At 52.9% G+C, this 13,769-nt stretch overlaps 1 protein-coding gene across 1 annotated transcript in view; it reads right to left on the reverse strand.

Annotated features, from left to right (window-relative positions):
• Positions 1–1,322: 1,322 nt before the first annotated feature.
• Positions 1,323–13,769, reverse strand: part of SMYD5 (SMYD family member 5) — a 16,399-nt gene continuing 3,952 nt past the window's right edge. The window contains exons 4-13 of the mRNA XM_077280390.1: positions 13,715–13,769; positions 13,439–13,508; positions 12,865–12,969; positions 10,554–10,616; positions 7,318–7,388; positions 6,364–6,470; positions 6,227–6,283; positions 6,056–6,150; positions 1,958–2,028; positions 1,323–1,712 (exon numbers count right to left, since the gene is read on the reverse strand). The exon at positions 13,715–13,769 is cut by the window's right edge and continues 67 nt beyond it. Of these exons, the coding sequence (XP_077136505.1) occupies positions 1,589–1,712; positions 1,958–2,028; positions 6,056–6,150; positions 6,227–6,283; positions 6,364–6,470; positions 7,318–7,388; positions 10,554–10,616; positions 12,865–12,969; positions 13,439–13,508; positions 13,715–13,769 (818 nt within the window). The 3' untranslated portion in view covers positions 1,323–1,588. The remainder of the gene's footprint in view (positions 1,713–1,957; positions 2,029–6,055; positions 6,151–6,226; positions 6,284–6,363; positions 6,471–7,317; positions 7,389–10,553; positions 10,617–12,864; positions 12,970–13,438; positions 13,509–13,714) is intronic.

A 13,769-nucleotide genomic window follows, 5' to 3' on the forward strand; every position in this document is an offset into this window, starting at 1 on the left:
AAGTGCCCCCTCTGTGCCCCTACACAATAACAGTGCCCCCTCTGTGCCCCTACACAATAACAGTGCCCCCTCTGTGCCCCTACACAATAACAGTGCCCCCTCTGAGCCCTTACACAATAACAGTGCCCCCTCTGTGTCCCTACACAATAAGTGCCTCCTGTGCTTCCCCTATTATGACCCCTTTGTTAGGAGTCTAGTTTCCTCCGGGTTTTTCCCACCCTCCAAAGACCGGAAATGGTGAGCCCCAATGAGGACAGTGATGATGTCTGTACAGCGCTGCAGAATATGACGGCACTATATGAGGGAGCATAATAGTGCGGGCACAGCGGCTGCAGAGGAGACCCTAATAGGGGACCTCTCGGTGAATCTCGATTCTCTGACTGTGGGAACTCTGGAGAATGGACCTGTAACACGGGGGGAAATCCGGCACCGGAGCCCCCACTGCGACTCGTCCACTCACGGTATCGGAGATCTCGGCGTCACTCAGGAAGTGGGAACATTACAGCTGATATCTAGAGGCGTCACCCAGCACTGAGGGTTTGTTATATTGAGAGCAATGTCATTGTATGAGTGCAGGAAACATGGCGGCTCAGTGACGGGAAGGGCTGTGCTGCCCCCATCTGGCCCTTGTTGGTGCTGCAGGCTGCACCTCTGCTGCAGATCATTGCAGAAACTGGTGATCAAAGCTCAGAGGGAACTGGACCAGAAAAATAAACAGGCGGCCCCTGGGGTCACGTGCCGCCATCGGCCCAGATATTCTCCGCAGTAGAACAGCAGCAGCTGCGGTGTTCTGTGAAGACGTAAAACGCAGCATCGTTTCCAAGCATCAGATCAAACCCAATTTTTTACTTGACCAAGCGCTCCAGATCTTCTGCATCCGGTTATATAGGGACTTTCTCAAAACCTGAAGCCACCACCACTAGAGGGAGCTCAGTGCATATAGATAGGTATACAGCCACCACTAGGGGGAGCTCCATGTATACAGCCACCAATAAAGGGAGCTCCCGATGTAGAGCCACCACTAGGGGGAGCTCCCCGTGTACAGCCACCACTAGAGGGAGCTCCCCATGTACAGCCACCACTAGGGGGAGCTCCCAGTGTATAGCCACCACTAGGGGGAGCTCCCCATGTATAGCCACCACTAGGGGGAGCTCCCAGTGTATAGCCACCACTAGGGGGAGCTCCCACAGTAATGGATACATTTATGGAGTGCGCGCCCTCATGCAGATCACCGCAGCCCCCTATTATCCTCCCGCATCCAGTGGGATCAGGATTGGGGTGCACAGAATGAAGACGCACAGAGGCCGCCATTGCCGGAGAGCTGTATATAAATAATTTACTATTTTATCGCCAATCCTATAAAACGCTTATCACAAGGGACCGATATGATGAGTTTCCATGTTTCTCCGGGGAGGGGTCCATGCAGCGCCCGTCCCCCCCCCCCTCGTCGGTCAGGGCTGTACCACCAGGGTCCGTACGAGGGAAGGGAAGAGTTTATGTATAAAAGTGGTCAGATGTGAACGGCGGCAACAGGCAAAGCCAATTCAAGTGCTGGATAGTGGGGGCCGGCGGTGGGAGGCGGCTGCCATCACACGTCCGTCATCTCGTCCTCCAGCTCCGCGTCGTCCTCTTCCTCCTCCTCCGAGGTCACGTCTGGCTCCTCACACTGCGACAGGCACTTCGGGCAGGAGCAGACAAAAAGGTAATTCTCCCTGAAAGCAGAGGAGGCGCCATGAGAACTCAGGAGCGGGGAGGGGTGTAAATCCTCCGCACTGGACTACAATGCCCAGCATGCCCTCACTGGGGAACTATCACTATGATGGATGAGCTCTGCAGCTCCACAGCATGATGGGAGATGGACAAATCTTATACCTGAGAAGACAAATGTGAGGGGAGAAGACGCCGTGGACAGAGGGTCTCCGAATAGATCTGGTGGGAGTCACTGAGATTCTCGTACCTGAGGATCTTGTGTCGGGTATGTCGGCTCCGCTCCCTCTGACAACAATCCAGATAACTGATACAGATCTCCTGAGAAAGACGAGAAGGACAACGTAACCAGCAGAATAGTGAGCGCAGCTCTGGGGTATAATACAGGATGTAACTCAGGATCAGTAATGTATGTACACAGTGACTGCACCAGCAGAATAGTGAGTGCAGCTCTGGGGTATAATACAAGATGTAACTCAGGATCAGTAATGTAATGTATGTACACAGTGACTGCACCAGCAGAATAGTGAGTGCAGCTCTGGAGTATAATACAGGATGTAACTCAGGATCAGTAATGTAATATATGTACACAGTGACTGCACCAGCAGAATAGTGAGTGCAGCTCTGGGGTATAATACAGGAGGTAACTCAGGATCAGTAATGTAATGTATGTACACAGTGACTGCACCAGCAGAATAGTGAGTGCAGCTCTGGGGTATAATACAGGAGGTAACTCAGGATCAGTAATGTAATGTATGTACACAGTGACTGCACCAGCAGAATAGTGAGTGCAGCTCTGGGGTATAATACAGGATGTAACTCAGGATCAGTAATGTAATGCATGTACACAGTAACTGCACCAGCAGAATAGTGAGTGCAGCTCTGGAGTATAATACAGGATGTAACTCAGGATCAGTAATGTAATGTATGTACACAGTGACTGCACCAGCAGAATAGTGAGTGCAGCTCTGGGGTATAATACAGGATGTAACTCAGGATCAGTAATGTAATGTATGTACACAGTGACTGCACCAGCAGAATAGTGAATGCAGCTCTGGAGTATAATACAGGAGGTAACTCAGGATCAGTAATGTATGTACACAGTGACTGCACCAGCAGAATAGTGAGTGCAGCTCTGGGGTATAATACAGGATGTAACTCAGGATCAGTAATGTAATGTATGTACACAGTGACTGCACCAGCAGAATAGTGAGCGCAGCTCTGGGGTATAATACAGGATGTAACTCAGGATCAGTAATGTAATGTATGTACACAGTGACTGCACCAGCAGAATAGTGAGTGCAGCTCTGGAGTATAATACAGGAGGTAACTCAGGATCAGTAATGTAATGTATGTACACAGTGACTGCACCAGCAGAATAGTGAGTGCAGCTCTGGGGTATAATACAGGAGGTAACTCAGGATCAGTAATGTAATGTATGTACACAGTGACTGCACCAGCAGAATAGTGAGTGCAGCTCTGGGGTATAATACAGGAGGTAACTCAGGATCAGTAATGTAATGTATGTACACAGTGACTGCACCAGCAGAATAGTGAGTGCAGCTCTGGGGTATAATACAGGATGTAACTCAGGATCAGTAATGTAATGCATGTACACAGTAACTGCACCAGCAGAATAGTGAGTGCAGCTCTGGAGTATAATACAGGATGTAACTCAGGATCAGTAATGTAATGTATGTACACAGTGACTGCACCAGCAGAATAGTGAATGCAGCTCTGGAGTATAATACAGGAGGTAACTCAGGATCAGTAATGTATGTACACAGTGACTGCACCAGCAGAATAGTGAGTGCAGCTCTGGGGTATAATACAGGATGTAACTCAGGATCAGTAATGTAATGTATGTACACAGTGACTGCACCAGCAGAATAGTGAGCGCAGCTCTGGGGTATAATACAGGATGTAACTCAGGATCAGTAATGTAATGTATGTACACAGTGACTGCACCAGCAGAATAGTGAGTGCAGCTCTGGAGTATAATACAGGAGGTAACTCAGGATCAGTAATGTAATGTATGTACACAGTGACTGCACCAGCAGAATAGTGAGTGCAGCTCTGGGGTATAATACAGGAGGTAACTCAGGATCAGTAATGTAATGTATGTACACAGTGACTGCACCAGCAGAATAGTGAGCGCAGCTCTGGGGTATAATACAGGATGTAACTCAGGATCAGTAATGTAATGTATGTACACAGTGACTGCACCAGCAGAATAGTGAGTGCAGCTCTGGGGTATAATACAGGATGTAACTGAGGATCAGTAAAGTAATGTATGTACACAGTGACTGCACCAGCAGAATAGTGAGTGCAGCTCTGGAGTATAATACAGGAGGTAACTCAGGATCAGTAATGTATGTACACAGTGACTGCACCAGCAGAATAGTGAGTGCAGCTCTGGAGTATAATACAGGATGTAACTCAGGATCAGTAATGTAATGTATGTACACAGTGACTGCACCAGCAGAATAGTGAGCGCAGCTCTGGAGTATAATACAGGATGTGACTCAGGATCAGTAATGTAATGTATGTACACAGTGACTGCACCAGCAGAATAGTGAGTGCAGCTCTGGAGTATAATACAGGATGTAACTCAGGATCAGTAATGTAATGTATGTACACAGTGACTGCACCAGCAGAATAGTGAGTGCAGCTCTGGGGTATAATACAGGATGTAACTCAGGATCAGTAATGTATGTACACAGTGACTGCACCAGCAGAATAGTGAGTGCAGCTCTGGAGTATAATACAGGAGGTAACTCAGGATCAGTAATGTAATGTATGTACACAGTGACTGCACCAGCAGAATAGTGAGTGCAGCTCTGGAGTATAATACAGGAGGCAACTCAGGATCATTAATGTAATGTATGTACACAGTGACTGCACCAGCAGAACAGTGAGTGCAGCTCTGGGGTATAATACAGGATGTAACTCAGGATCAGTAATGTAATGTATGTACACAGTGACTGCACCAGCAGAATAGTGAGTGCAGCTCTGGGGTATAATACAGGATGTAACTAAGGATCAGTAATGTAATGTATGTATACAGTGACTGCACCAGCAGAATAGTGAGTGCAGCTCTGGGGGATAATACAGGAGGTAACTCAGGATCAGTAATGTAATGTATGTACACAGTGACTGCACCAGCAGAATAGTGAGTGCAGCTCTGGAGTATAATACAGGAGGTAACTCAGGATCAGTAATGTAATGTATGTACACAGTGACTGCACCAGCAGAATAGTGAGTGCAGCTCTGGAGTATAATACAGGATGTAACTCAGGATCAGTAATGTAATGTATGTACACAGTGACTGCACCAGCAGAATAGTGAGTGCAGCTCTGGAGTATAATACAGGAGGTAACTCAGGATCAGTAATGTAATGTATGTACACAGTGACTGCACCAGCAGAATAGTGAGTGCAGCTCTGGAGTATAATACAGGAGGTAACTCAGGATCAGTAATGTAATGTATGTACACAGTGACTGCACCAGCAGAATAGTGAGTGCAGCTCTGGAGTATAATACAGGAGGTAACTCAGGATCAGTAATGTAATGTATGTACACAGTGACTGCACCAGCAGAATAGTGAGTGCAGCTCTGGAGTATAATACAGGATGTAACTCAGGATCAGTAATGTAATGTATGTACACAGTGACTGCACCAGCAGAATAGTGAGTGCAGCTCTGGAGTATAATACAGGATGTAACTCAGGATCAGTAATGTAATGTATGTACACAGTGACTGCACCAGCAGAATAGTGAGTGCAGCTCTGGAGTATAATACAGGAGGTAACTCAGGATCAGTAATGTAATGTATGTACACAGTGACTGCACCAGCAGAATAGTGAGTGCAGCTCTGGAGTATAATACAGGATATAACTCAGGATCAGTAATGTAATGTATGTACACAGTGACTGCACCAGCAGAATAGTGAGTGCAGCTCTGGAGTATAATACAGGATGTAACTCAGGATCAGTAATGTAATGTATGTACACAGTGACTGCACCAGCAGAATAGTGAGTGCAGCTCTGGAGTATAATACAGGAGGTAACTCAGGATCAGTAATGTAATGTATGTACACAGTGACTGCACCAGCAGAATAGTGAGTGCAGCTCTGGAGTATAATACAGGAGGTAACTCAGGATCAGTAATGTAATGTATGTACACAGTGACTGCACCAGCAGAATAGTGAGTGCAGCTCTGGGGTATAATACAGGAGGTTACTCAGGATCAGTAATGTATTGTATGTACACAGTGACTGCACCAGCAGAATAGTGAGTGCAGCTCTGGAGTATTGTGTGTCATGTCACTAAGGGACAAATCTGCACTCACCTCTCCCGGCTCGATGTCCTCCAGAGCAATCAGATGGAGCAGATAGTTGTTGTCGGGGAATGAAGCCTCGGCGTTGGGGACACAGCTGTGATTACCTGTCAGGGATATTACTGGTTATCGGGGGTCCGGTGAGTAATCACTGGGGGTGTATTTGTGTTAGCGAGGACTCACAGCAGCTCTGGAGCAGGTACAGGCCAGAGCCCTCACAGTTCAGGAACTCCCCGGTCTCTGCAGAGGAAAGAGGAGACAGATGGGACCCTCTGTCCAATACAGGCGGCCATTACAATCCACCATCCCCCGCTCCGCACCTTTCTCTATGTCCTTGTACAGCTGGTCTATCAGGGCGTCCAGCCGCTCCCTCTCATCTGCCGGCAGCTCCAGGGCATCACAAGCATGAACCCACTGACTCAGCGAGCTGCAACAGAAAGACGGGGCTGGCAATGTGAGGATGGCACGGCAGGTCCCGGCCGCCTATATCCCCCGGTGCCCATCTCCCTTGCTCTTACCAGGCACCCATCCCCACTGACCGCTGGCGCCCATCTCCCTGCCCGCTCCCCACCTCTCATCAGTCCCCCATCTTCCCTGCCTGCTCCCTGGTCTCACCAGTCCCCCATCTTCCCTGCCTGCCCCCCCCGCCACAGCTGTCACTAGTCCCCCCATCCCCACTGCCCGATACCCACCTCTCACCAGTCCCCCATCTTCCCTGCCCGCTCCCCAGTCTCACCAGTCCCCCATCTTCCCTGCCCGCTCCCCAGTCTCACCAGTCCCCCATCTTCCCTGCCCGCTCCCCAGTCTTACCAGTCCCCCATCTTCCCTGCCCACTCCCCGGCTCTCACCAGTCCCCCATCTCCCCTGCCCGCTCCCCGGCTCTCACCAGTCACCCATCTCCCTTGCTCTCACCCGGCGCCCATCTCCCCGGTCTCAGCAGTCACCCATGTCCCCGGCTCTCACCAGTCTCCCATCTCCCTTGCTCTCACCCGGCGCCCATCTCCCCGGCTCTCACCAGTCCCCGGCTCTCACCAGTCCCCCATCTCCCCTGCCCGCTCCCCGGCTCTCACCAGTCACCCATCTCCCCGGTCTCAGCAGTCACCCATCTCCCCGGCTCTCACCAGTCACCCATCTCCCTTGCTCTCACCCGGCGCCCATCTCCCCGGCTCTCACCAGTCCCCCATCTCCCCTGCCCGCTCCCCGGCTCTCACCAGTCACCCATCTCCCTTGCTCTCACCCGGCGCCCATCTCCCCTGCCTGCTCCCACCACTCACCTGGTGCCAATCCCTTGCCCATTGGTTCCAACAAGAGCAAACAGTGATCGGAAGCCTTCCGGGGTGAACCACTGTGGAGACAGCACAGCATCGTGTGAGGAGTTAACCCCTTGTTTGTTACGATCGCACCAACCCCACATTTATACTGGCTCACCATTTGTGCACAAAAAGAATAATTTTTTTTGGTCCCCGTATTCTGGCACCCAGAACCAGGTTTGTTATTTTCAGGACAAGTTCACCTTTCACCATTTTTGGTACTTGGGGCTTTTTTTTTTTACCCTTTTTAATTCATTTTCTGGTAGGAGGCATCAACAAAGAAAATGTATAAACCAATTCAGATTTGTTTTCTTTTATGGATTTTGCCGTGCGATCCAACAACGATAACCGTGTGATAATACGATTATGACGATTTTTACATTTTTTTAAAATTACTTTCGCACAAGAAAGTCTATGTTTTGGTGGCCGTATTCTGACCCCTTCTCCTGAATACTGAACCCTTTTTTTGGGGGGGGTATTTTATATTTAAACCTTTTTCTTTTTTACAACAGGGATTTGTCATTTTTTTCTTACTTACTGGTCTGACAAGGAGACTTGCACCTGAACTCATGCAAAGCTAGGAGGGACAGCTAACACTAGAGAAGACAAATGATTCAGACGGATGTAGGGAAGCTGGAACAATGGGCAGCGACTAACAGAGCGGGGTTTAACAGGGAGAAATGCAAGATTCTACATCTGGGCAAGAAAAACAAAAATTACATCTATATAATGGGAGGAATAGAACTAAGCAACAGCACGTGTGAAAAAGCCTTGGGAACACTAATAGATCACAGACTGAACATGAGTCAACAGTGTGATGCAGCAGCAAAAAGGGCAAATACAATTCTGGGATGTATTAACAGAAGCATACAGTCTAGATCACGTGAATTCATTATTGCCCTCTACTCCTCCTTGGTCAGACCTCATCTGGAATACTGGGTCCAGTTTTGGGCACATTTTAAAGAAGACATCAACAAACTGGAGCAAGTTCAGAGAAGAGCGACCGGAATGGTGACCGCTATGCAAACCATGTCCTATGAGGAGCGGTTACAGGATCTGGGAATGTTTATCTGCAAAAAAGGCGACAGAGGCGACTTAACCCCTTACTGACCTCGGACGGGATAGTACGTCCGAGGTCAGCTCCCCTGCTTTGATGCAGGGCTCCGCGGTGAGCCCGCATCAAAGCCGGGACATGTCAGCTGTTTTGAACAGCTGACATGTGCCCGCAATAGGGAAGGGTGAAATCGTGATTCACCCGCCGCTATTAACTAGTTAAATGCCACTGTCAAACGCAGACAGCGGCATTTAACTACCGCATCCGGCCAGGTGGCCGGAAATGAGCGCATCGCCGACCCCCGTCACATGATCGGAGGTGGGCGATGCTTCAGAATAGTAACCATAGAGGTCCTTGAGACCTCTATGGTTACTGATCGCCGGTAGCTGTGAGCGCCACCCTGTGGTCGGCGTTCACAGCACACCTGCATTTCTGCTGCATAGCAGCGATCTGATGATCGCTGCTATGTAGCAGAGGCGATCGTGCTGTGCCTGCTTCTAGCCTCCCATGGAGGCTATTGAAGCATGGCAAAAGTAAAAAAAAAAAGTAAAAAAAAAATAAAAAAAAAAATAAAAGTTTAAATCACCCCCCTTTCGCCCCATTCAAAATAAATCAATTAAAAAAAAAAATCAAACCTACACATATTTGGTATCGCCGAGTTCAGAATCGCCTGATCTATCAATAAAAAAAAAGCATTAACCTGATCGCTAAACGGCGTAACGAGAAAAAAATCCGAAACGCCAGAATTATGTTTTTTTTTGGTCGCCGCGACATTGCATTAAAATGCAATAACGGGCGATCAAAAGAACGTATCTGCACCACAATGGTATCATTAAAAAAGCCAGCTCAGCACGCAAAAAATAAGCCCTCAACCGACCCCAGATCATGAAAAATGGAGACGCTACGAGTATCGGAAAATGGCGCAATTTATTTATTTATTTTTTTTAGCAAAGTTTGGAATTTTTTTTCACCACTTAGATAAAAAATAACCTAGTCATGTTTGGTGTCTATGAACTCGTACTGACCTGGAGAATCATAATGGCAGGTCAGTTTTAGCATTTAGTGAAGCTAGCAAAAAAGCCAAACAAAAAACAAGTGAGAGATTCCACTTTTTTTGCAATTTCACCGCACATGGAATTTTTTTCCCGTTTTCTAGTACACGACATGCTAAAACCAAAAAATAAGCCCCCACATGGCCATATTGACGGAAAAATAAAAAAAGTTATGGCTCTGGGAAGGAGGGGAGCGAAAAACGAACACGGAAAAACGGAAAATCCCAAGGTCTTGAAGAGGTTAATAGCCGTCTACAAATATCTGAAGGGCTGTCCCATTGTAGAAGGATCATCTTTATTCTCATTTGCACAAGGAAAGACTAGAAGCAATGGGATGAGACAATGGGAGGAGACACAGATTAGAGATTAATAGGATGATCAATGAGTGGAACAGGCGGCCTCGAGAGGCGGTGAGTTCTCCTTCAATGGAAGTCTTCAGAGGCTGGACAGACATCTGTCTGGGATGGTTTAGTGACTCTTGCACTGAGCCGGGGGTTGGACACGATGAGCCCAGAGGTCCCTTCCGACTCTTACACTCCCTGAGCCTGTGACGGCACTGATAATACACAGTACTACCTATGTAGTGCGCCGCATTATTCCACTGTGTGATTGGCATAGGGATACCACAGTCAGGTGACCCAAGATGCCGCTGTGGAGGTGCCGATGGGCAGGTAAAGGAAGCGATTCCCTTTGTCAGATTCCTCACATGCTGCGGTCACCAATGTCAGCGGCATATGAGGAGTTTAGGTGCTGACATCAGCACCATGTGCGGTCTCCGCCCTGGCAGCAGCCCCCCGGTGCCGGCTTACTGACATAACTGTGCGTCCGACTGCAGGAAATCATCTGGGATCTTGCTGCAGTTACGTCATTGTTGCAGAGATGGATTAATGGTGCCCCCTGCTGGCTCAGCCTGTGTACATAACACAACAGGCTACAGGATTGTGATTGCAGCTCCAGAGACATCTGCAGTATATGATGATGTGACAGTAGAATTACGAGCGCCGCACTGGAGGAGTTTGGTGCCAAAGTGAGGTGTAAACCAGACCAAACCTGGAGACGTTCCCTCCTGTATCCGCACGGCGGAGGCGTCTTACCCGGCTGACCCGCTCCTCGTATGAAGCCTCCAGGAAGAGACGGCGCAGCTGATCCAGTTGTCCCTGCAGCAGGGAGAGAGAGAGAATGGCATCAGCGACCAGAGGGCCCACGGGCATCAGCGACCAGAGGGCCCACGGGCATCAGCGACCGGAGGGCCCACGGGCATCAGCGACCAGAGGGCCCACGGGCATCAGCGACCAGAGGGCCCACGGGCATCAGCGACCAGAGGGCCCACGGGCATCAGCGACCAGAGGGCCCACGGGCATCAGCGACCGGAGGGCCCACGGGCATCAGCGACCAGAGGGCCCACGGGCATCAGCGACCAGAGGGCCCACGGGCATCAGCGACCAGAGGGCCCACGGGCATCAGCGACCAGAGGGCCCACGGGCATCAGCGACCAGAGGGCCCACGGGCATCAGCGACCAGAGGGCCCACGGGCATCAGCGACCAGAGGGCCCACGGGCATCAGCGACCAGAGGGCCCACGGGCATCAGCGACCAGAGGGCCCACGGGCATCAGCGACCAGAGGGCCCACGGGCATCAGCGACCAGAGGGCCCACGGGCATCAGCGACCAGAGGGCCCACGGGCATCAGCGACCAGAGGGCCCACGGGCATCAGCGACCAGAGGGCCCACGGGCATCAGCGACCAGAGGGCCCACGGGCATCAGCGACCAGAGGGCCCACGGGCATCAGCGACCAGAGGGCCCACGGGCATCAGCGACCAGAGGGCCCACGGGCATCAGCGACCAGAGGGCCCACGGGCATCAGCGACCAGAGGGCCCACGGGCATCAGCGACCAGAGGGCCCACGGGCATCAGCGACCAGAGGGCCCACGGGCATCAGCGACCAGAGGGCCCACGGGCATCAGCGACCAGAGGGCCCACGGGCATCAGCGACCAGAGGGCCCACGGGCATCAGCGACCAGAGGGCCCACGGGCATCAGCGACCAGAGGGCCCACGGGCATCAGCGACCAGAGGGCCCACGGGCATCAGCGACCAGAGGGCCCACGGGCATCAGCGACCAGAGGGCCCACGGGCATCAGCGACCAGAGGGCCCACGGGCATCAGCGACCAGAGGGCCCACGGGCATCAGCGACCAGAGGGCCCACGGGCATCAGCGACCAGAGGGCCCACGGGCATCAGCGACCAGAGGGCCCACGGGCATCAGCGACCAGAGGGCCCACGGGCATCAGCGACCAGAGGGCCCACGGGCATCAGCGACCAGAGGGCCCACGGGCATCAGCGACCAGAGGGCCCACGGGCATCAGCGACCAGAGGGCCCACGGGCATCAGCGACCAGAGGGCCCACGGGCATCAGCGACCAGAGGGCCCACGGGCATCAGCGACCAGAGGGCCCACGGGCATCAGCGACCAGAGGGCCCACGGGCATCAGCGACCAGAGGGCCCACGGGCATCAGCGACCAGAGGGCCCACGGGCATCAGCGACCAGAGGGCCCACGGGCATCAGCGACCAGAGGGCCCACGGGCATCAGCGACCAGAGGGCCCACGGGCATCAGCGACCAGAGGGCCCACGGGCATCAGCGACCAGAGGGCCCACGGGCATCAGCGACCAGAGGGCCCACGGGCATCAGCGACCAGAGGGCCCACGGGCATCAGCGACCAGAGGGCCCACGGGCATCAGCGACCAGAGGGCCCACGGGCATCAGCGACCAGAGGGCCCACGGGCATCAGCGACCAGAGGGCCCACGGGCATCAGCGACCAGAGGGCCCACGGGCATCAGCGACCAGAGGGCCCACGGGCATCAGCGACCAGAGGGCCCACGGGCATCAGCGACCAGAGGGCCCACGGGCATCAGCGACCAGAGGGCCCACGGGCATCAGCGACCAGAGGGCCCACGGGCATCAGCGACCAGAGGGCCCACGGGCATCAGCGACCAGAGGGCCCACGGGCATCAGCGACCAGAGGGCCCACGGGCATCAGCGACCAGAGGGCCCACGGGCATCAGCGACCAGAGGGCCCACGGGCATCAGCGACCAGAGGGCCCACGGGCATCAGCGACCAGAGGGCCCACGGGCATCAGCGACCAGAGGGCCCACGGGCATCAGCGACCAGAGGGCCCACGGGCATCAGCGACCAGAGGGCCCACGGGCATCAGCGACCAGAGGGCCCACGGGCATCAGCGAGAGAGGAACTCACTGCTGCATTGTAGGAGATGTTGTTTTTCCTGCAATGTGAACAGCGGCACCACTGCCATACACAGCAAAGACCAAGGTCTCCCACAATGCAGGGCAGCCGCGCAGGAGCTCAAATGGATGCGGCTCTTGAGATGTCGGGCACCTCGCTTACCTTGAACTTGTCTCCCAGCAGCTTGTGGACGATCTCCTCCTCCTCGTTGGCCGTCTTATTGCAGAACTGAGAGAAGAGCTGCGGCCACCAGTCCTTGTCTTTGGCCTGCGGACAGCAGAAGAGGGGACACATCACCGTAATGTCCGCAGCGGCCGTCCTGGGACCCCTCATTCCTCCCATATCACCCAGAACGTCCACAGCCGCCCAGTGATGGTCACAGACATTTCTAGAGGTGAGAAGCGTCCACCTCAGAGCCAGCAGCACATGGCAGACATCATGCCAAACCCACCAGAGGCAGATGATACGGGGTCCACAGGGGCACCCTCCTCCCACTATAGACCCCAGACAGGCAGGGCTCCAGGCCTGCACCGCCTCCCTCTATAGACCCCCTCCCTCTATAGACCCCAGACAGGCAGGGCTCCGAGCCTGCACCCCCCTCCCTCTACAGACCCCAGACAGGCAGGGCTCCGGGCCTGCATGCCCCTCCCTCTATAGACCCCAGACAGGCAGGGCTCCGGGCCTGCACCCCCCTCCCTCTATAGACCCCAGACAGGCAGGGAAGGAGCCCACCCACCTGCTTCACAGAGGCGGCCATCCTGGCCATGAGCATGATGCTGGCCGTCTCCGGGGGGTAATGGATGTTCCTGGATGGGGGTTACATGAGGGGAGACATTAGTGCAGCGTCCAGTACTACAACCCCTCACGGCTTTATACATCACTTTTCTGCAGTCCGTCTCCCCAGCTGTAAAGAAACTACAACTCCCATCAGAGCGGCTGTGAGAGCATGCTGAGGGTTACACATCAGAGGAGAGCGTCCCCTCCAGGTGTCCTGCTCACAGGCGGCTCTTACCTCCAGGCTTCCTCCAGTTTATTGAGCGGATGTTGGGGGTTATCCCGGGAGGAGC

Source organism: Ranitomeya variabilis, chromosome 1, assembly GCF_051348905.1.
Source record: "Ranitomeya variabilis isolate aRanVar5 chromosome 1, aRanVar5.hap1, whole genome shotgun sequence".
NCBI classification, from domain to species: domain Eukaryota; kingdom Metazoa; phylum Chordata; class Amphibia; order Anura; family Dendrobatidae; genus Ranitomeya; species Ranitomeya variabilis.